At 38.7% G+C, this 21,100-nt stretch overlaps 1 protein-coding gene across 3 annotated transcripts in view; it reads right to left on the minus strand.

Moving 5' to 3' along the window:
• LOC103623158 (connector enhancer of kinase suppressor of ras 2) overlaps positions 1 to 21,100 on the minus strand; it is a 175,396-nt gene that overhangs the window by 56,199 nt on the left and 98,097 nt on the right. For all 3 annotated transcript variants that reach the window (XM_017742525.1, XM_017742531.1, XM_017742535.1), the window contains exons 8-10: positions 15,397 to 15,456; positions 11,714 to 11,782; positions 2,873 to 3,019 (exon numbers count right to left, since the gene is read on the minus strand). In XM_017742525.1, coding sequence (XP_017598014.1) covers positions 2,873 to 3,019; positions 11,714 to 11,782; positions 15,397 to 15,456 — 276 coding nt within the window. The remainder of the gene's footprint in view (positions 1 to 2,872; positions 3,020 to 11,713; positions 11,783 to 15,396; positions 15,457 to 21,100) is intronic.

Below are 21,100 nucleotides of genomic sequence, written 5' to 3' on the forward strand. Positions count from 1 at the left end.
CAATTAGTTGTGACAGGAATGATTATTCCAATTGAAAAGTTCTCTAAATAAAAAGAAAAAAATACAATAAATGTTGTATTTTATTTGAATGAAGTTGTAGTGCGCTCACTTTAACAAAAACCAGAGCATTATTTGTCATTGCAAATGAAAAAAAATCCATTTTGTCCTGAGTGGGAAAATAATCAGAGAGTTTAAAAATTCAAGTTATCTTCTACACTATCACATAATGTCAGCCAGAGACAAAAGGAGAAAATGGTGTCACAAATCTCACTGAAAGATAATTGAGCACAGACCTGGCAAATGAAAACTCTCCTGCTGTTAATTGAGCATCAAGGGAAACTCTCTACGGCGAAGGAATACTACAGCAAGGCCAAGTAATAAATTTTATAAGGCCTCACAGATTCTGTATCATCAATAATTCATAAATTACCTATGTGGTATAATTTTAAACTTAATTATTGTAGAAAAAAATATTAATAACATCTATAAGTGCCTTAAGCAACAATAGAAAACAAGACAACTTTTATTTAAAACTTCCTGATATGCACCAACCTGAGGTAACAAATATGGTTTCAAGATCTTAAATCCTATTTCCTTTGTGCCTAATTATTTACTGCTTTTGTTTTGTTTTTTTTTTTCTTTACCAGCACTAAATCAGAATGAAAAAATTCCTCCACATGTGGATCCATAAATAGATATTCAGAGTGCACCGTGAAAATAGCACATGCAGAGTTAATACGTATGGATCTGTACCTGGAACACACCAGGAAATAGAGCACACCCATATGTGTCATCCCTTTTTTGTGTCAGTCTGACTTTTGATGAACTGTCTTCTCTCTTAATCTGCTTTCACTGAGATATTTTTCTGCAGCTTGTCACTGTTTGGTCGTTCCATACCCTGCTTTTGTCTCGGTGTAAACCATCCTGTCGGTGCTGTGCTCTCTGCTTGTCCCCAAAGCCTGTTCTCTGAGAGCCAACTTAATCCAACAGAGGCAGAAAACTCCAGAACAACAAACAAATAAACCCAGAAATTCTCTTATCAATCCAACATGAATCTGCTCTAGAGTCTAAATACTGCCAAAGTCAACAAAAGGCAAGGACACTGCAGCCAACAGGAGAGGGAAGTGAGCTCACTGCTTCCAGCAGCAACAAGCTGTTGTGTCAGCTGTCCAGGAAGCACAGGCTTTAGTGGCATCTTGAAATTTAATCAGGCTGTTTCCAAGTCATTACTGACAATAATAAATAATACCAGATCCAGGTGAGAGCTGCAGGAAACAGGCAAACCCAAAACCTGCCTCCTGAAACAGATCCAGGCCCTAACACTTGAGCTTGTCTCTGTGGCAGGAAGAATTAAAGACCTAAATCTGTTTTTCCACATCTTGTAACAGAATCTACTGTTAAGAGGTAACACTGGAAGTGCTGATTTTGTTTTCCAAAGTGGTTTATATTTTTATTTAAATATCTCACCTCACTATTCTCTGATACAGAAGAAATACATCCCAGGAAGGATGACACTTAAAGTACCCTTTGCTCCTCATGGGCTCATTAGAAGAGGACACATCAGAAAACCAGAACTACTGATAATGCCACAAAAACAGCTCGGTGCACTTTCACTTTTCTGGCTATCATGGCAAAGGCTGGCATTTTTAATGGAAAATGCTGTGCCATGCATTCAGTGTACACAGCACACACTGCTCACACTGACACAGCCTCCAGGTCCAGCACTGCTCCTGAATTGTGATTCTTTAATGTACAAATATAAAGAGAGAATCTCTCTGGAAGCCCTGTGCAAGTGCAATTTCCATTTTGCTGCCCCTGAAGGCTCCATCTGAAGTTCACAAGTGGATGCATGAGCATCTTGCCACAGCAAAGGATGTTATTCCTATTCAGCATTATGACAGAAAAATCCCCTCTGGGTGTCACAGGGCCCCGTTCCTCTGCCCCAGGGGCAGTCACAGAGAGAGAAAGGTGGCCCTAAGTCCCACTGTCAGCATTCCTGGGCTGCAAGGATTACACAAACTCCTTCAGTGAAGCCACTGTGTAGGATTCAGGCACTCTGAGAAATGAAAGATTTAGAAGATGCCAGGCAGGGAGGAAACCTGCCTGGATAAGCTTAAAGGGTTTGTTTTGTTTCATTAATTTAAAAATCCTTCAGAAACACATTCATGTATTGTGTGACCCAAACAAAACAGCTCTGAGAAGCTTCCACATCATGGAAGTGCATCAGCTTCTTACAGGAAGTTAAATGGCATTAAAGACAACCATCAGTGGTTACTGACTTACTGGAAATCCTTTCCTTTAACAATGACATTTTGAGCTCAGTGTTTCAGCCAGTTTCTCCTTCATATTGTTGATGCTGTAGGAAGAACTACCTGTGATGCTCACAGCTCTTTTTTTATTTTTGCATCAACAGGTTTTCAAGGAATGAGTACACAGAAAATACTAGAGGTTCTATTATCCCTGCTACCAAAAACTCCAGCTGCATGAGAGGCGTGGAACAGAAGCAGAGTTCTGGAATGTAATGGATCTGACACACTTGATTACAAACAAGTAGTTGACAGGCTGTGAAAGAATGGAAACAGGGAGGCACTGCTGCCTCTGCCAGTCAGAGCAGCCACTGAACCTTGCTCTTCATGAAATTATCTGTAAATGTTCTTTCCTTTTCTGAGTTCCTCTGCCTCCCAAAGTCACAAAAACACGGAGAAAACAATCAGATTGACCCATACAGCATTGCCACACTGATTTACCTCAGCACTCTGCTACAAAGGAGTTTGGGACAGGCTCCCATTCCTTTCACTGGAAGGAAAAATTCCAATATTTTCTCTTGAATAAAGGATTTACCACGACACCAGCATTGCAGCAGCCACCTTACCTGCAGTGCAAGAGGCTTCCACCTCACATTCTTCAGAAGGGCAGGAGCAGAAACCAGGGTATTCTGAGGACGTTTTTTCAAGGTTAAAATCACTCCATTTGGGTCTTCCCACAGTGCATTTACTAGGTTCTTTAACTGCCAGCCAACCTAAGGAAAAAGTCCATAATTGAATTTTGGAAGCTTTCCATTTGACTTGAAATATGAAGGAAATGTTCTATTAACCAACAAGGTCTATTACAACCTGCTCCTTGCAAACATACGCAGTTTTTATAAACTCTGTTGGACTGCAGTCATGCTGCTGCAGATGGATTTTAATTTTTTTTCTTTAGCTATGTTCCTGAACAAAATAAGGCAGAAGTGAACACTGTTACCCTTTCAGTAATGTCCGACATCACTGAACATTTTAAATCAAAGGATGAGATCCTAGAAGTCATGAAATCATTTCAATCTAGGTTCTGAGTTGCAACAGTGAGTGCTGAGGAGGAAGCCAGACTGTGCTGGAACATCACAGGTAGCGTGTATGTAACAGCTGTAAGATCCTGACTGGACATAAATGATCATTTATTGGGTTATCTCCACTGCCCCTGGACACAGCTGAGGCTCCAAGTCACTGTAAATTGCAAACAGACCCCTAAAAAAGGACATCACTGGTACTGAAAGGAAGTGCCACTTGGAAAAAAAGTACTTAGAGACATTTTTTAATCATCTTGATAACTTAAATAAGAATTACCGTGAATTATTTATACATGAAAACAGAAAAATTATTTTTAGGGCTTTTCTTTCTCCCCTGCCTTTTCTGTCCCAATCAGAGCAGATTCTTAGAGCAGTAATACATTGCCATAATAAAGATCTGCCATAAATGCTGTGACTGCCACAAATCTGAGCCCGGGTGTTGAGCAGACCTGCACTGAGCAGGAGCTGGAATTTCCAGACACAACCTTCCCAAGGCAACTGCATCAGCCATAAAATGACCTTCTAAGAATGAAAAGCTTAGTGAATCCCAGAACAGGAACAGCAGCAATATATGCAGGCAGTAAATATTTTTATATTTGCCATGTTTGACCTGTCAGAGTTCACTAACAACATTTTAATCAAAATTTCTCTTCTGACCAAAGTATTCCCACTGCTATTAAAAACTAAGAAAACAAAACATTTAGGTGCTTAGACACAGAGCAGTCTACATTCACCTCCTTTGCTACATCAGGTGCAGTTTATAATGACTTCCGTTTAGAGGAAGATAATATCTGATTACACAAGAAGGTGGAGGGAAAATAATACCTCCAAGAGATTTGAACTAAAACCCTCTCCTAAGGGCTGGAGAAAATAGAGATACAGTCTGGGATACAGACTGTAAGGTTCCAAGCTGTCTCCACGGTGGGCCAAAGCCAGGATCCCACTGGGAACATCCACCTGGGACAGAACTGCAATATGTGTTGGAATTCCAGACAGGATTTTAATAGCTTTTAAAAGTTCTATTCTATTTTTAATGCTGCTGTTCTATTGAAAACTTTCTAAAAATGCACTGGCCACAGGAAACCAGAAGACAGTAGTACTTGTAAATGGGTCACATCCAAACAAATGGAAGGGTGGCAGCTTGCATCTCAAAAACCTCCTCTGGTTTGGGCTGTGTTTATAAAAGGACAGGGGCCACATGTTTCTTTTCTTTTACTCAGTTACAGAAATCAAATGGAACTCTCTTTGATTTTTATAGATTGATGCAATTTTCAGATTGCTGAAATCCTTTGAGTTCCGTGAGCTCCTTTTAGAAAAGAATGATAAATAATTAAGTTAACAATAAATTATTCCAATGAGAACCTTAATGACAAAACCATTAAATACCAAGACCTATCAGAGAACAGTCTGCAGTCATTACTACTGGGCCATGATAAAATGCTCTGAGGAATTTGGACAAGTTATTATAAATTGTATTACTAAAAATATCTTTGAAAAAAGAGAAGTCATTATAGTGGATTAAAAATCTTATTTGAAAACCAGTCCTTGAGACAGATTTTGACATTTACTCCTAAAGAATCAGTCTTTAAAGCAATTACGAATTTCTAGCTCTGGTAAGATGCATTCACCAGAAAGGTATTTTTCTCCTTTAAGATTTTTAACACATACAGTCAATCAAATTCTACAAAATTCTGAGATATTTCAGCAAGGAAATTTCAATTAAAATTAGAACAATGATGAAATAAAAGACTAATGGGATACTTTTTATTTTCCTCCATAAATGAAAATGGATGCTAATTTAGATGCTAAAGATGGAAGAAACCCAGAAGAATGCAAAAGAACTTACTCAAAATTGTCAGAGACAGGCAGATATTTAAAATTTTGGTGGCTTGCACTTAGGATTGCCACAATCATTAATTTTTATTTGTTTGTACATCCTCAGTTTGGAAAGAAGATCTCCAGGTAAAAAACCCCTGTGGACTACTGTCTATATTGAAGAGTTTGTTCATTTCCTCAGAGAAACTATGTGGTGGAAAATTAAGAATATAGCAACTTTAAAATAATAGTTCCAAAAATATTAATTCCTAAAATAATAAATTCCTTTACCAGAAAATTTCACAATGCTGAGGTAATTTTGTAGACCCAAACCTGATCATTTTGTAGCTGGGACTGCTTATCTAATATGTTCAGATGAACATGAAAAACATAACCCACTGTCAATAACAGCAAACCAGTGGTTTTAGTTCTCCCATATCTTCTTTAGGCTCTCCCCATAATGACTTTGCTCCTTCTCATTCAGAAGGTCTGGATTTGCATGAATGGGATTTGGAATGCATCCTACCAGCAGCAGGGATTTCAGCATTGCTATAAATCCAAGCTCTGTTCATGCTGGAAAAGCACCTTTTCTCCCTTTTTAAAATAAAGACTACCTGCCTGGGGATGACTCACTGCAGTTCTGTATGAAAAATTCATACCAAAAAATTCCTAATGCTACAGATGCACAAAAAATCCCCAACAAACCAGTGCATTTTTGGGTGTCTGCAGAGGCATTAAGTGCATGATATATTTGTCTATCAAAAGGAACTGAGAAAACAGCTGAACTGTTGAACATGGTGGAGTTTATCAGAGGATTCCAGTGGTCTGAAGCCCCACAGCAGTTATTCACCTCCCTGCCAATTTCCTCCAAACACATTATATGTGTTTGTTGTGGTAGGAATTTAGAAGTAAAATTTAGCTCAGATAGTGGGGAGTGCACAGGGGAGAGAAGCATCTGTTCCTTTCTCTGCTTTCCCTCAAAATTCTGGGGACAAGGCAGGAATGGGGTTCCTCACTTCCTTCACTGCCTTATCGAACCCTATCAGGACTCTGAAAACCAGGAAAGTTTTAAGAAATCCAGAACCACTGAGTGCACCTCACAGAAGGAAGGCAGGTTACACCTTAATTTGCTTGGGGGACTTGTGCCTGTTCTGTTCACTGTATCACCTGCCAGCTTTGCTGTTACCTGGGGTGGAGAGACACAGAGCAATAACTAACAGGAATTTAAAAGCTCCCATGTCAGGCATTTGGTCTGGAAATCAGTTGTGCCAAATATTTTCTAAATATTTATATCCTACTCTATTGCACACCACCTGAAAACAAGTAATTCTGCTCTGACTGCAGTAACCCCTCACAGGAACCAGGACAGACATTTCCCCTCATGACTCTTCAAATACATAAGCAAAGCCATCTGGATATTTACTTGAACCTGCAAAATTTGACCTCTCTTCATATTTGCATTAAAAAAACCCCCAGCTTGTGTAAACCCAACATTTTTTAAGGAAGCAGGCTATCATCTTTTCGTATTTTAAGTCTGTAATTCACTTTGCCTCATTAGGGAATTAATCAAGGGAGCTGGTTTGATTAACATGGAAATCAGAAATTATTATTAGACAAAAATGTGCTGGAAGATCATAAGACTGTTTTCTGTCACTGAACGGGAAGCTCGTCAGTAACACCTGTAGCTGATTCACTCATTAATATTCGAGCTGCTCCTAACAATAATTGATGATGGAAAACCAAATGTTTCCCCATTATCTTACATAGTTATTTTCATTAACTAATGGAGAAACACAGCGAGAATCCAAGAAGAAGCAAGGTCTACAACAGGAAGAGAGGCTTTACTGAGCCCTTCTGAAAGGCAGAATCTGCAGAATAAGTAACATGTGGCACTTTGTTTGGAAACAGAAGGATGTCTTTTGGGGAAAGAAGTTGGAATTCTCATGACATCTTTTGTCCTTTTTTTCCCCCTCCTTGCATTTCCCAACACAGAGTGTGCTGAAACACAGATGGTGTGACCTGGCACTACATTTACAGATTTACCTCCACCTAAAATGAGCTCTCATTAGGACTCATATTCACAATTCAGCAAACAGACACCGAGGGTATTAATTCAATGACTGTCTTCACACAAATAAATTAGTGCTGAAATGATTTCATTGTGCCAGGCTCTTGACACACTTAATTTCAAGCATGTAATTTGACAATGAACAGTATGAAAGGGCATTAGGCTGCTGATCATGTATTTAGAATCAAAGTATATTTGGGTTTGAGGGGACATTTAAAGGTCATTTAGTCCAACCCCCCTGCCAGCAGCAGGGACACTGTCAAGTGGATCAGGTTGCTCCTAGCCCTGTCCAACCTGGCCTTGGACACTTCCAGGGATGGGGCAGCCACAGCTTCTCTGAACACCCTGTGCCTGTGTTTCACTGTAAAAAAAATTTCTTCCATATATCTGGTCCAATTCTTCCCTCTTTCAGTGCCCCTTTACAACAGGCCCTACTAAAAGGTCTGTCCCCATCTTTCTTCCCTGCCTTTGAAGGCACAGGATCCATCATTCCAAAGAACAAACTCACCGAGTGTGGAAATGCAACTACTTCAGTTAAAAACAGCAGCTGCTTAAAGAGAGTATAAGAAACACGTAACACAACAGAATAACAGATATTTCTGTGGCCTCTTGCTCTGGCACAGCATTGTTTTATGCCTTAAGGAGTTGTTTCTCTTTCTGGTCTTTATTGCCTCTGTCCGTGAAGAAAGAGGAATTCTGTCTCAGACCCAGCTGGCTGAGTTAACCAAACTGAAATCCTTAAATAATTTCTCTTCCTCTGAGACAGATGACACATTTTCCTTTTTACCCATTACATTTTTTTAATGCTCATATCTAACTTAACGCCCTTGATGCCTGCAAGTGACCTGAGAATCACTCTTTATTTCAGACAAGGTATTACTAATGTCAAGACAATGATATCCAAACTCAGTTTCTCCTGGAAACCTATTCCTGATTAATTCCAAGTTCATCTTTGCCATTTTCAGTCCCATCAGCTCTATGGTGCTCAGTTGGTTTGGGATTAATTACTAACTACATTCTGACTCCTGGAGTCTTGCCAGGTGCTCCTGAGTAACATTGAGCTTTCAACAGGAATTACTAAAAGCCTTATTATTGCTCTCTGTCCTATGATATAACCTTCAAATCCTAACCCTCACAAAAAAAAAAAAAAAAAGAATAGAAGACAGAGAAATTCAGTTTTCCCTTGTTTACAAATCACTTCTCTATCCAGAAGTAGATCAAGTATTTTACAGATGGTCAGGTGGTCAGGTAGATGAGTCAATATTTCTTTGATCATTTGATTTTCAATATTTTCACTGTCTGAAAAACTATCCAAAAAGGAACATTAACACAATTTAATTTTCATAAATTTATGCTGAAAAAGAATTACAATATGAAATTTACCATTTCAACTAAGCAGTGGAAAATGGTGTCATGGTTAATTTTGCAAACAAAGAAGTGCTACAGTGGCATCTTTAATACTTCTGTATAATTTTATTGGAGAGGAAGTAAAAATCTATAAGGCACTGGCAGAATTGGTGCCTGTTGTTATTGTAGGGGAAAAATAAAAAGTTAGGGTGGCAGTAATTTAGAATGTATAACTTATTCTTCAAGTTTCTTATGCTGTTTTATTAAAATCTTATAAGCAAGAAGAACAAGCAGAAAAGCAAATAAGGAAATTGGATAATGATTAAATGATCTTAATCGAATCGCCTGATTTAATTAATTTCTTGCTTAAAGTACTATTATTTCTTCTTTGATCTTTGTAATTGTATTACAGAGTGTTCCTTGGTTAGACCAGATTCCACGTGGAAAGGCTTTTATTTCTCACTCCTTCAGTTGTTGCATTACATAATTTGGAAGCAGCTCTCCTTTAATACTTCCTGAACATTTTTTGGCTCCCAACTCCATTGAAAAGGTATTGAGAAAGTAAAGTAAAACTTTAAAAAATCATAACCATTCCCTGGGGAGCTGTTCAGTGCCCAGCCACCCTCTGTGGGAAGAGCCTTTTCCTGAAATCCAACCTAACCCTCCCCTGGAACATCTCCAAGCCTTGTAGTCTCATTTTTACTCTTTGAGCACCAGAGTTCTGCCCTACCCATGAGTGAATCCTTGCCCTGGACAGCTCCATAGCTCCCTGTGAAAAATGCAGAGTGCTACAGTTGGGAATTTAAAGAGGATGCTGAGGAGGGTCATGCGTTAGGATGACGAACTGGAAGTGCTCAAATTATCTGCCTTACTAAAAAAAAGTGATGAGTTAATTTGATTGCATCCTGAAAATACCTAAAAGAGAAACCTGCTTCTCCAATTTAATAGATAAAAATATATCAAGATCAAAGGACTGGAAGCTTGTGCCAGACAAATATAGACTACAAATAAAATGACTTTTTTCCCCCCAGCAATGAGAATAATTAACTACTGGAGCAATTTATTACAGGTTGTGGGAACAGCAGTGCAAGTTCTGAAACTCAAATGATCATATTAAATGAATATGAATTTATCTAGAAAATACACTGGCTGAGCTCAGCCAAAATCAGATTAAATGGTGCTGGTAGTCAGCTACAGGATTGGAATCTGTTTAAAGAGATCCATACTTTTTCTGTTCAGGGAAGTATTTCCACCAGTGGCAGTACAAAATGACATTTTCCAGTCATCTTCAGAACAGGTTCTTCCAAACACATTGTATTGAAGGGGATTTATATTTGATATAATAGAAAACATTGGTATCAAAATGCTGCAGAAATGTAATCTTAAACAAATGTCTTGGTTAGGATAACCCAGATAAAATCTTCTCTGGAAAACCTGTGGGAACACCAGAGATATGCAAGTTCCCTGACCCCCCCCCCCCCCGCCCCCCCATTAATTTCAGATGGGTTACACCCCTTTTTATGATCTGGTTGTGCTAATATTAGAATATTGATTAAGTGGAAATTTAATGAGCTGTTGCCTTTGAATTATTCTAGTCCACTAATGGAAATAATACTAATTATAAGCAAAATATGGATCGTCATAAGGTGTTAACTCAGGTGAAGAAGGAGCACAGCTAAGGGTAGTTTGCAGCAAGGAGTGCCAGAAGTGACTTAAAGGACACACTTGAAGATCTAAGGGATATTTAAAATATTAAAACTTCTAATCCATGAGTAGGGAGAGTTGGACACACCTCTGAAACATGCAAACACACACTATTACTGCCTGATTTTCCAAACTGAAGACGCTGTAGTGAGACTTTCCCAGCCATTTCAAAGGAAGAATAAATTTCCAAAAGAACCAGTGCCATTTATCTCTTTCCTTAGCTTGTTAGAAACTTCAGAATGAATAATTAATATATTATGGGGGATTTTTTAGGAAAAAAAAGTCTTTTACGGCACTTGACTCAGCTGTTGGTCCTGTGCCCTGAGGTGGAAAGGGATTACAAGTATCAACCACCTTGAGCCTGCTGCAATAACAGACATGGAAAAAAGAGTTGCTAAAAAAGCCAGTTCTTGAGAAGCTGAATGGGGGATTTCACCTATGGGAGTAAAGATTAAATCAGATCTGTCACATGAAGAGAGTGTTTGATGAAGAAACCCAGTCTGATACATATTTCAACTTGTAACTATGACAACTCTCTAATACAGATAAGAGCTCTGTGTTGCATTAACATTTAAATTGTAAATGAGTAAGTTATACTTCTTTTCAAGAGAAAATATTTGCTCTCTAATCGTAAGATTTTAATAGCCAGACTTTCATATTTCCCCTTCACACCAGTTACAGACAGAAAGAGATTTCTTAATTTGCAGCTGCTGTGTCTGGAGATGGGGTTCACCAGGAGAAAGTGAAATAGCTAAATTAGAAGTTTCTTAGGAAGTTTTCATTGTCCTTGTCACTACTCATGCCTAAGAAATAATAAATACCAGTGTTCCTTTCACCTGTAGCTCCAGCAACACTGGAGCTATTTAAATTATATTTAAATTACATACTGCAATACTGAGGTTCAGCATCCACTTCTGCGTGCACATGCTTGTGGGCATTTTAAAAATAAATCTCCATCTAAGAATGCCCAAACCCCAAACCTGGCAGATTTCTATCAACACTTTAATCATTTTTATATCTTCCACCCAACAGATTCAGAATACATGGCTGTTACAGCACTTCTGCATTATTAATCTGGATCCTGCATTAAACAGAATGCAAAATCCTGTTCAAGAGGAGAAGTTAAACCAGCTGGCAAGTGTATAATGAGAAGTCTAAGAACTTCAAGGAAATATTCTTGGATCTCCTTATACAATAAGAGCATGATGTTGAACAGCAGCTGTGCAAAATGTAAATTTGGCTTAATCCTTCTGGACTGATTACGGACTCAATTTGGGTCTTTTCTTATTAAGAATAAGCAGCGAATATGATTGAAAAGACAAATAATAACAACAACAATAATAATAATAACAATAATAATAATAATAATAATATAGCTGAGCAAAGAAGAATTAGTACCTTTTTACCAGTGGGAACAGGCAAAGCCTGCAGCACAGAATTTCCAAAGTACTTACCACAGTTTGGTGGTTGACCTGGATCACCTCATCACCAGCATGGATTTTCTTACACTGGTCAGCAGGAGACTGAGGACAAGAGAGAAAAAATTACTTTACAGAGAGGGTGTGGAGGTGGTTGGAAAGAGCAGGAATTGAACAATGAATGCTGAAGAAGGCAAGAAAGCCATGCCTGAAGAAGTCTTATTGCTGTCAAATAACAATAATTGTTCATTTTCATAAGGAACAAAATTTTTTTTTATAATATTTGGTGAAGTAATCTAGAACTCCACTGCCATTTTTGGCTGGTTGAGCTATTCTATTGTTTTTAGCTGAGCAGTCACAACCTTGTTGGGAATACCCTGGGTGAATTCACATCACATGGAATTAAATCTGTTACAACACACCCCGGGACAGGGCTGGACCAGCCACGTGTGGTACATAAATCAGGGCTCATTCCTCTACAGAGCAGTGTTACTGCTGAAGTGCACTGAAGATACTCTGCACACACGGGGTATTTATACCTTCAAATCCAGCTCCAGCACTTCCAAGGCAGTGCTAAATGAACTATTTGAATACAGAATGTGGTAATTTACAAATGGATATAAGGGACTTGCTCTTCAGGAGATTTTATGTGCATGCACTGTTCACAGAATTTCCTGATCCTGGAGCTGAAAAACTCCCTTATCCTAAATATAGCTTGTTCCGAGCACATGAAAACGGCTTAAAACCCATTGAAGAGCCACTCAAACATGGCCCAACTACTACTTTACAAATAATTTTTAGATGCTTTGATGAAATCTTAAATCTGTGAGAGGAATCCATGGGGCATTGAGGAGATGAGCAGGCTCAGGAGTAGAGAGCTGAGTATTCAAGGCAACTCGTTTGCACTGTGCACTGGCTTACAAGAGTGTTCTACTGACACAGAGCACACCAACCTGGCATCCAGGGGAAAATAACCACAAAGAATTAAAGAGCTCAGACATCACCTTGGAAAATAAATCCCAGTGGAAATTGGCTGTTCAGCCAGGAGACTTGGACAAGGTGGGCTGTTTATTCTCCTCATTAGATACAGGGTCAGAGAGAGGAGAGGAATGATTGTCCCTTGTCAAACGGTGCAGAAACTTTTAAAGCAAAATAATCCTCAAGAAACAGTTTCAGTTCCCTGCTAAGCAAACAGACTCCTAAGAAAGGCAGAAATGGAGCCCCTTGCAGCTACAGGGATGCACAGAGAAACAGCTGTTACCAAGCTGTAGCTGAGTTCCTGGACATCTCTTGAAAACATAAATTGTTAAACACAATAAACACAGGAGCCAGGTGTCAAATGCGAAGGAAGAAAGGATTTATCTGAACTGAAAGTGATTTGTAGAAGTTTATGGTCATGACCTCACTGCAGGCAAGAGCTCCTCAGCTGCACTGTCTTCAACCAGAAGTCCCACTCACTCCTTTTGTGGATGGAGATTAAAAACATGAGGAAAACAAATAAAAGGAACAAAGAGAAGAGGAGGCAATACAAGAAAAACCCAAATTGCCACTGACAAGGAAATGACTGCAATTATTTGTGAATAAAATGCCAGAGAGACTCATCTCTGAGGGGCCAAATGGCCCCCCGTGGGCCAGGCCCTGCTGACAGTGGCACTGCAGGGCACGGCTGCTGGGAGCAGGAAAAGTCATTGATTAGCCAATCAGTCAATCAGCCTATAGGGCAAACAGCCAATACTGGCCACGGTGATCCCCAGTGTGGCTGGGCTATTCCAAGCACAGCTTTTACTTTTTGCCCACTGCTGGTTTTCCATTCCCAGCCTTTCTCTGCCCAACACCGCCCTCGTTCCAGCTCCTCACCTGCCTGATCTCAAATCAGGGCTTTGGCCACTCCTGAGCTCCAGCTTTGAGCTAAACCCTGGGCAGTGCAGTCAGACCTCACCTCCTGCCCCTGGGTCCTTCTGCACTACAACAAACAGGATTTTAACCCCACGCTTTATAGGATGAGGTGAAGAGCTACCTGGCTCCAGAGCCACTTTCTCCTTTTCATGGAAACTGCTGGAATTTTGGCAGGCTGCTCCTTTGCCCAGTAGCAAACATGTAACAGAAATATTCCTGGAATTCAATGAGAATACAACTCTTTGGCTTTAAATGGGCCATGAGAGGTAAGCAGGAAACTGCAGAAACCACCACCATTCATAATGTTTAACTTCAGCTGACGTTACTTGGAAAAGCAAAGGCCTGGTTCTTTCTCTTTTTAGCTGCTTTCCTGACTTGGATGAGGCTGAGCTAATTAAACACTGGCTCTGAGGTCAATTATCCCTTCAAAAGGAATGAAAAATCAATTTGCTGAAACACCAGAAGTTACAGGTCTTTGAAGCTGGTTTATCTGCACATGTGATTACACTTCTAGCAAAACCAAAAGAGCAACTTCTTCTGGTGGTGTCATGGCAAAAAGTTTGGTAGGTAAAATAAAAATTCTAGTGTCTGGCAATTTAGTAACTCCTCCTGTGAATTTCAATTGTAAATATATCAATATTTCCCCTGCAAACTGCATTATATTTCTGAAATGAATTAGAATTACAGTAAAAAAGTGGATTAATTACAGCACGAGTAATTCAATGACTATGAACATAATCTGTCCAACATAATCAAGATGGATCAGTCATAATTTTCAGGACCCAAGATACACACATAGTTATTTTTAGACTTCTAAATGCTGCCAGTGGTGACAATATAAACAAACAAATCTCAAGTTTAATTTGCATTAGAATTGTCTTCCCAAATTGTGACATACAAATGGTCTGGCTTTCCATGGGTTTGCACTGACAAAACCCATATAAATACTACTCAATATATATAAATCAATTAAAATATCCCACATGGAGCTCACCCATATGGGCCAGCAGAGCACTGGCAGTTGCCAGCCAGGATTTACATCTCACAGAGCTCATTTGATGTTCCTTGGGTGTCAGCAATCCATAATTTCAATATCAGCTTTATAAAATCTAAACTTGTCACTTGCCCAGCTCTGAGCAGTCAAACAGACCCAAGCCCGAGTGGGAACAGCGTGACTAAAAGACAAGACGAAAACCAGAAGGGTCTTATTATGAAGTCTGTCACAGTAATTAGATGGCAGCAGTTGAAGTCAATTTAATTTTTTCAAATTTATAATTATGAACTGCACGTTAAGTAAAAAGGAGGATGTTCAGAAGCTGTGCTGCTCTTCCTTAGTGTCCCCGGGATCTCTCACACAGATCTTTGAGCTGCAGAACTCTGTGTGATTTTGGTTCAGTTATTTTAATACCTCTGGCACAACTATGAAAATGATAATTGATCTCTCCTGTATTTTTACTACAAATGATGGAAAACATAAAATACAATGTAGTTAATATAAAGGAAACCACTTTTGCCAGAGAGAAAGTGTGTGAATTTTGTTAGAGAGGATTATTTGAGGAATCACTGAGGAAAGAAGTTTGAGAATTTAATTTATTATATTGTTAGTTATTAATAATTTCACCACAGCTGCTTTTCTATATCTATTTTCAAGGGTTCTTAGTCTTTAAAAAGGTAATATGATGCATGTACATAAAAAAAAGGAAAAAAGATATTAATAAAAAGTGGCTTGGCTTAAAGCAAGCTAACAGATTACAAAATGCACTGCAGATACACAGAAAATAATTGTAAGCATGATAAAAGTATTTTACAATAAAGAATCTTACATTTTCAGTTGTTCCTGTGATTACATGTAGTCCATCATATGTTGATTTAATATACATTCCCTGGGGAAAAAAGAGCAAAAAGCTTAATTAACATTCGTAGGAAACAAATACATGACATTTGCATGATAATTAAAATTATATGTTTGCTCCAGTCTAAGGACCATAACATTTGAGCAGACTGGAAGGAACTGCGGTCAATCAACATTTGCAAATCTAAGTTTAACAAATCTATATCAAGACCACTATAAACAGCAGAGTTTTCTCACTTAATGCTTTTTTTATTCTAAAGTGAACAGAGTTGAACACTGAGCATCAGCATAAAAACCTGTGCCTATTCAGTATTTGAAATATTTAATATGACCTCTTTTTATTTCAAGTGACATAAAAGAAGTATTGAAATCAAAAGCACGAGCAGGAGTAGTTTTTAAACTTAAATGCCCCATTTGCAAAGAGTTCCTGATTCAGTAAAAACGAAGCCATAGCCTAACTCAGAAAAGACAGGAGCCAGTGCTCATATTGCCAGTTTATGGGGGAAAATGAGCTCAGTGAACTAACAGGAGCTTTGTAATTAGTCCATCAAGAATTCTGCTTAAGGAGGCGACTGACAAGATGGAGAGAGACAAGCAGAGCAGGGATCTGTGGAGCTGAACACACTCAGAGCCCCAAATGTCAGGGAGGCTCAGTGGCTCGTGTGCTTCCCTCTCAAGAGCGAGGTCATCTCGAGCTTCCCATCTCTTCACATGGCATGGTTATCCATCACATTTTGAAATCTAATTAATCTAATTGGTACATTGTGCTGCTGATTTATTATTCTTTCAATAGTTCTGCTTCACCTTGTGCTGCCAACCCCAAAATTTAGAGCCCTCAGCAATAACCAAGAACATTTTGTTCAGAGAAAGCAGTTTCCAGATTCTGGAATGCTTCAGGCAAGGTGGGTCACACAAACACCACCTCCCATGCCCTCGAGAAAAACCCAAAGGTTAAAAATCCTACAAAGTTGTGATAATGCTGTCCACAACTGCCTAAACTGGAAGGTTAAGAAAGGATGGAGCCAAACTCTTCCTGACAGTGGGAGGATGAGAAGCAAGAGATACAAGTTGGAACTCTGGTAAGGAATTTTTTTCGATTTCACCATGAGGAAGAAAAAACCCTGGAACAGGCTGGCAAAGCTGTGGAATCTCTGATTTGGAGATGATCAAATCGTGGTTGGACAAGGCCCTGAGTAACCTCCTCTAGTGGGAGTTGTTTGGATTTTTCATGAGAAATGTGACTTCTACTTTATTGTAAACTAATTCCATGTCACCAAGTTTTAAAATTTACTGAAATCTTAAAAATAAAGACTGGCTAAACCTGATTGCTGGCTGGTTGCTTAGCTCTGTTGCACAGGAAACTCTGCTTTAGATTTTACTCCTTATGCTTAGCTGTTCTCTTAAATAAGGCTGCTTTATAAATGACTTCATTTGTAAAAACCAAAGATGTCCAAATTAAATCTCGCCAGTCTGGAAATCAGCTTCATAACATGGGATTATTTGGGAGAAAGAAGCTGCTGGTGGGCCTTTCAGTACTTCCCTCTTTAGAGCTGTTGAATTTTGTCAGTGTTTGCTGTTCTGTAGGCTCTGTGGTTCCTTCAACAGCTGCTGACAAAGTTCTATTTGCCAGCTCAAAGACACAAACAGGAGCACTGGATCCCGAGAAACTGAAGGTTCCCATGGACAATGGGATGTAGAGTGTCCATTAAAAATCCGGAGAAGAGATTTTGTCCATCTAGAGTGAGGTATGCTGGATTTCCATGGAGAACTTTTCACCAGGATGTTACAGAGCTTCAGGAACACATTTCCAGCCACAGTTTTAATATCAAATTTAATATCGCGGTCCTAACATCCCACTTGCTTTGACGAGATTCATTTCCCACTCAAAAAACCCAACAGATCAAAATCTTTAAGGCCAAAAGAGGGCAGAGTCCTAAACTTTTCACTAAATTTTACCACTTCTTTCTTCCTAAAGTTCTTAGACTCTTGTTAACCTCTGTATTTTTAGAAAAAATCAAATTATAATTTTATCTCCTAACAGATGCCATCGGAGAGACATAAAACCTGACTAACCACATAGAATTACCCTACATTTTTCTATCTGCTCTTTCATCCTAGTTATTAAAATTTAAGAATATATAAAAAAATAAAAAAATTTAGTGAATGACTCATAGCCTTCAAATTATCCTACAAAGAGCTTTCATCCTTGTTTTCCCAGGAGAAAAATAATGAGCTTGTTTCTTGTTGACCATTACAGCAGCAGAGTATCCCCTTGACATATCTCTTACCTGAAAAGCTTGAAAGATTATTTTAGGTTAAAAATGATAAAATCTCTCACGTTAATTTTTTGCTTCAAATGGTTCAGAATTCAAATTATTTTCTATAAAACAGATATATTTTAAACATACATATTTTGTATTTCAAAAGTTTAATTTGCTCATATAAATACTTGTACACAAAATAGTTTATAGATACAAATGAAAAGCTTTAAGGGGCTCACTTTCATCAAACTTCCAGTGAAAAATTTAAATTAACTACTCTGGTTTATAAGAAATAGCCAAAACTGCAAAAATTTTTTATTATTATTTTCAATTTTTGGAGCTGTTAACTCTGTGACCTCTGAAAAAGCACACAAATATTCACAGTCTAAATTAGGCAAAGAGCTGGACCTTTCTGTCAATGTAATGGGCTGTTGGCTATCTTTATGTTCAGTATGGTTTCATCCACTCATTTTTTTGGTTAATAAGCCTAAAAAAAAAATTAAAACACATTTGAAAAATTTTGTTAGATAATATAAGTTCAGGGCAAATAGTGATTTAATGCTGCAGCTGTAGAACTGAAGCAGCAATCCTTTTTCTTCCAAGCCCAGATCCTGTTGTGACAACTGCTGACACTGGAACTCTTGGAAATATTTTGTTTAAAATTATTTTCTATTTCACCTGTGTTTTAAAGCAATCACGTTGATTCAGCATATTCGAGGAGTCACAGTCTTCTCTAATATTCTGCACTTTGGGAGGTGTTTGAGGTCAGGCTGGGTGGGGCTCTGGGTAACCTGGTCTGGTGGGAGGTTGGAATGTGATGACCTCTAAAGTCCCTTCCAACCCAAACTATTTTGTGATTTTGTGATTTTTACATAAGCATAATCTTTAATTAACTTGTAAAGTAATTTATAAAAAGAGTATCCACTTATCTGCTATTTTGACCCTATTCATTTCTGTGATGAAGTCTGATGGAAATGCAGATATTCTCCTGTCAGCTAATTATTCTCATATAACTTTACACAAACTGATCACAAACTGTTCACAGGTTTTGGCTGTAAAATAGGAAGACAAATTATGTGTTCTTGCCTGTTCAGAGCCCTCAGCAGCACCTTTCTCCCCCTGTGCCCAGCAGCTCATCTCCCCTTCTGGGTTCAGTGCCCTAAACCCAACCTTCCCACAGTTTTTTCCTCCTCACATCCAGTCCCAGGATCAGGATGCAGACAGAAGGGGTGGAACTCATCTGCTGAGGCAGTGGTACCCAGAGAATTGTTTGGTCACCTTGGAGTAACCAGGAACATGCACAGCTTTGGCCAATGTGACAGAGACCCTTCTGGAGTGGCACCTACATCTGAGTTCTACTCTGGAGGGTTCTCCTGCTTCTTTCCTTCCAGTGTCCATTGCTGCCCTCTCCATCCAGCTGTCTGTCTACCTCTGCAAACTCAGGAATGTCCATTCCTGTCTAACCAGGCCTTTCCTACCATATCCTTCCCTACCCTGACCTACTCTGCTCTTTGCATCCCAGCAGCTCAGTTCCTCATCTTCCTTCTGTCCCCTTACTGGTCTGTTTCCTGCCCTTAGATGCAAAATATCACTGGAGTCCTTTTCAAAGTGATTAATGTACTTTTTTTGTTTTTAAGAATGGCTTTTTAGTCTCTCTGGTTTATTCTTGAATGTCAACAATGACCTCAGAGAGAACAATAACATGCTGTACCCCTTATTTCAAGATAAGGCAAGAGTCAAGGGCTCTCACTCTGTGAAGATGGCATAGACTGGTCAACACTTAGAAAAAAATAGTGGCTCTTTAATAACTGAGGTGTCAGACATGAAACTCTGAAGAATGACCTATGTTAGAGAACAAGGAAATGCTTCTCAGGCATCAAATCAAGAACCTGACTGCTTCTGAGTAACTGTCCCTGTCCCCTAGTGACAAAGTGAATTAAAGGTTTTTAATTAAAATCTGACCTTTGAAAACATGGGAAGGCACCAGCCATTTAAAATCCCATTTTGAAGAGACTTTCCCTCAGAAAAGAGCATATCCAGTTGTCAGGGGAATTCCCTTGAAAATTTTCTTGCAGAATCGTCTGGTTAATTAACCAGGATCTAATGACAGCAGTGTGTTTTTAAGTGTCAACAATTATTCCAGCACAGGGAAGCAGTGACAGCAAAGACGCAGATTTGTAATGCCACAAACGACCAGGGAACTCTTACACTCCTTGATCTTTTGCCCCAAACATAAAAAATGGTTCTTTAATCTTTTTTCAACTATCAAAGTTACACAGATGCATTTAAACAAACACCATGATAGTGCTTTGAGAAGGTGACTGAATTTTTTTTTAAACTTCATACCATTAAAAAGTCCTTCTCAAAAATGGTTTTTTTTTCTGCCTTATATGTTAAAGTCCTTTGCCCGAATTTAAACACCTCTACTTTTCTTCCTGCAAGACAACTTCCACTTCTCGAAATAACTTAAGATAGTAACTTCTTTTATTCTGCTGTAGAGCAGAATTTGGTTTGTTTTGGCTTTTAGGCTATGAGAGCCTTTATATGTCAAGCATGATGGAAATTTGTCAAGTTTCTGTAAGCCTTTAAAAATAATTCTAAATAATTAGATGAACACCCTGACAGTTTTAGGCCAGGCATATTCCCACAAAAAAGCTGTCTTCATATTCTACTTTTTCTTTTTGCCTTCCTTGCAATTTTTTTTATTGTGATAATGGGAAAGATTGGGTTCCATCACCTTAAATTACAAATGCCACAGAAAGAGGAGCACTATTTGAAAGGGAAGCTGGACACTGGATAGATGAATAATCCTTAATAAAACACGGTCTGTTCATCTGGCAGCTTGGCTGTTTGTTCAGCTTTTTTGTTTTTCCATCATTGCACAGCTGGTTTCATAAAAATTTTTATTCCCACAATCTTTGCTGTCCTTAAAGTCTTAGAATGAAACAGGAAAAGTTCCCTCTGCAGAAAAATTAAGAAAGCTGTGGATATTAGCAGTGTACATATTAATTAAAGTATGTCAGACTACACTGTTTCTGTCAGCAGTGGGAAGCTCAGACACAAGAGAGAAAAAGAATAAAAAAGTGAAAAGAAGAGGGATAAAAGTGCTCTTTTATTCCAGAAGGAAAGAAGAAAACATTTCACAGACATCAGAAGATACAAACCCAAACAATAAAACCCCAACTGCCCCCCTGCTCAGAATCTCCTGTTTAAGGGGAATCATTAATCTCATCAAGTAAGATTAAAGCTGCATGTTACACAGAAGTATCTCTAAATATATGGGCTGGACATCAAGTTCAGAAGATTAAAAAAGGAAAAAGTTTAGTCTGAAATAATACTGGCTTTAATAATCTCCCACTATGGACAATCCCCAATCATCCAAGAGCAGGAGGGGGGGGGGGGGAACGCGCCCAC

The sequence above is a fragment of the Corvus brachyrhynchos genome, unplaced genomic scaffold (assembly GCF_000691975.1).
Source record: "Corvus brachyrhynchos isolate BGI_N302 unplaced genomic scaffold, ASM69197v1 scaffold220, whole genome shotgun sequence".
Taxonomy (NCBI): domain Eukaryota; kingdom Metazoa; phylum Chordata; class Aves; order Passeriformes; family Corvidae; genus Corvus; species Corvus brachyrhynchos.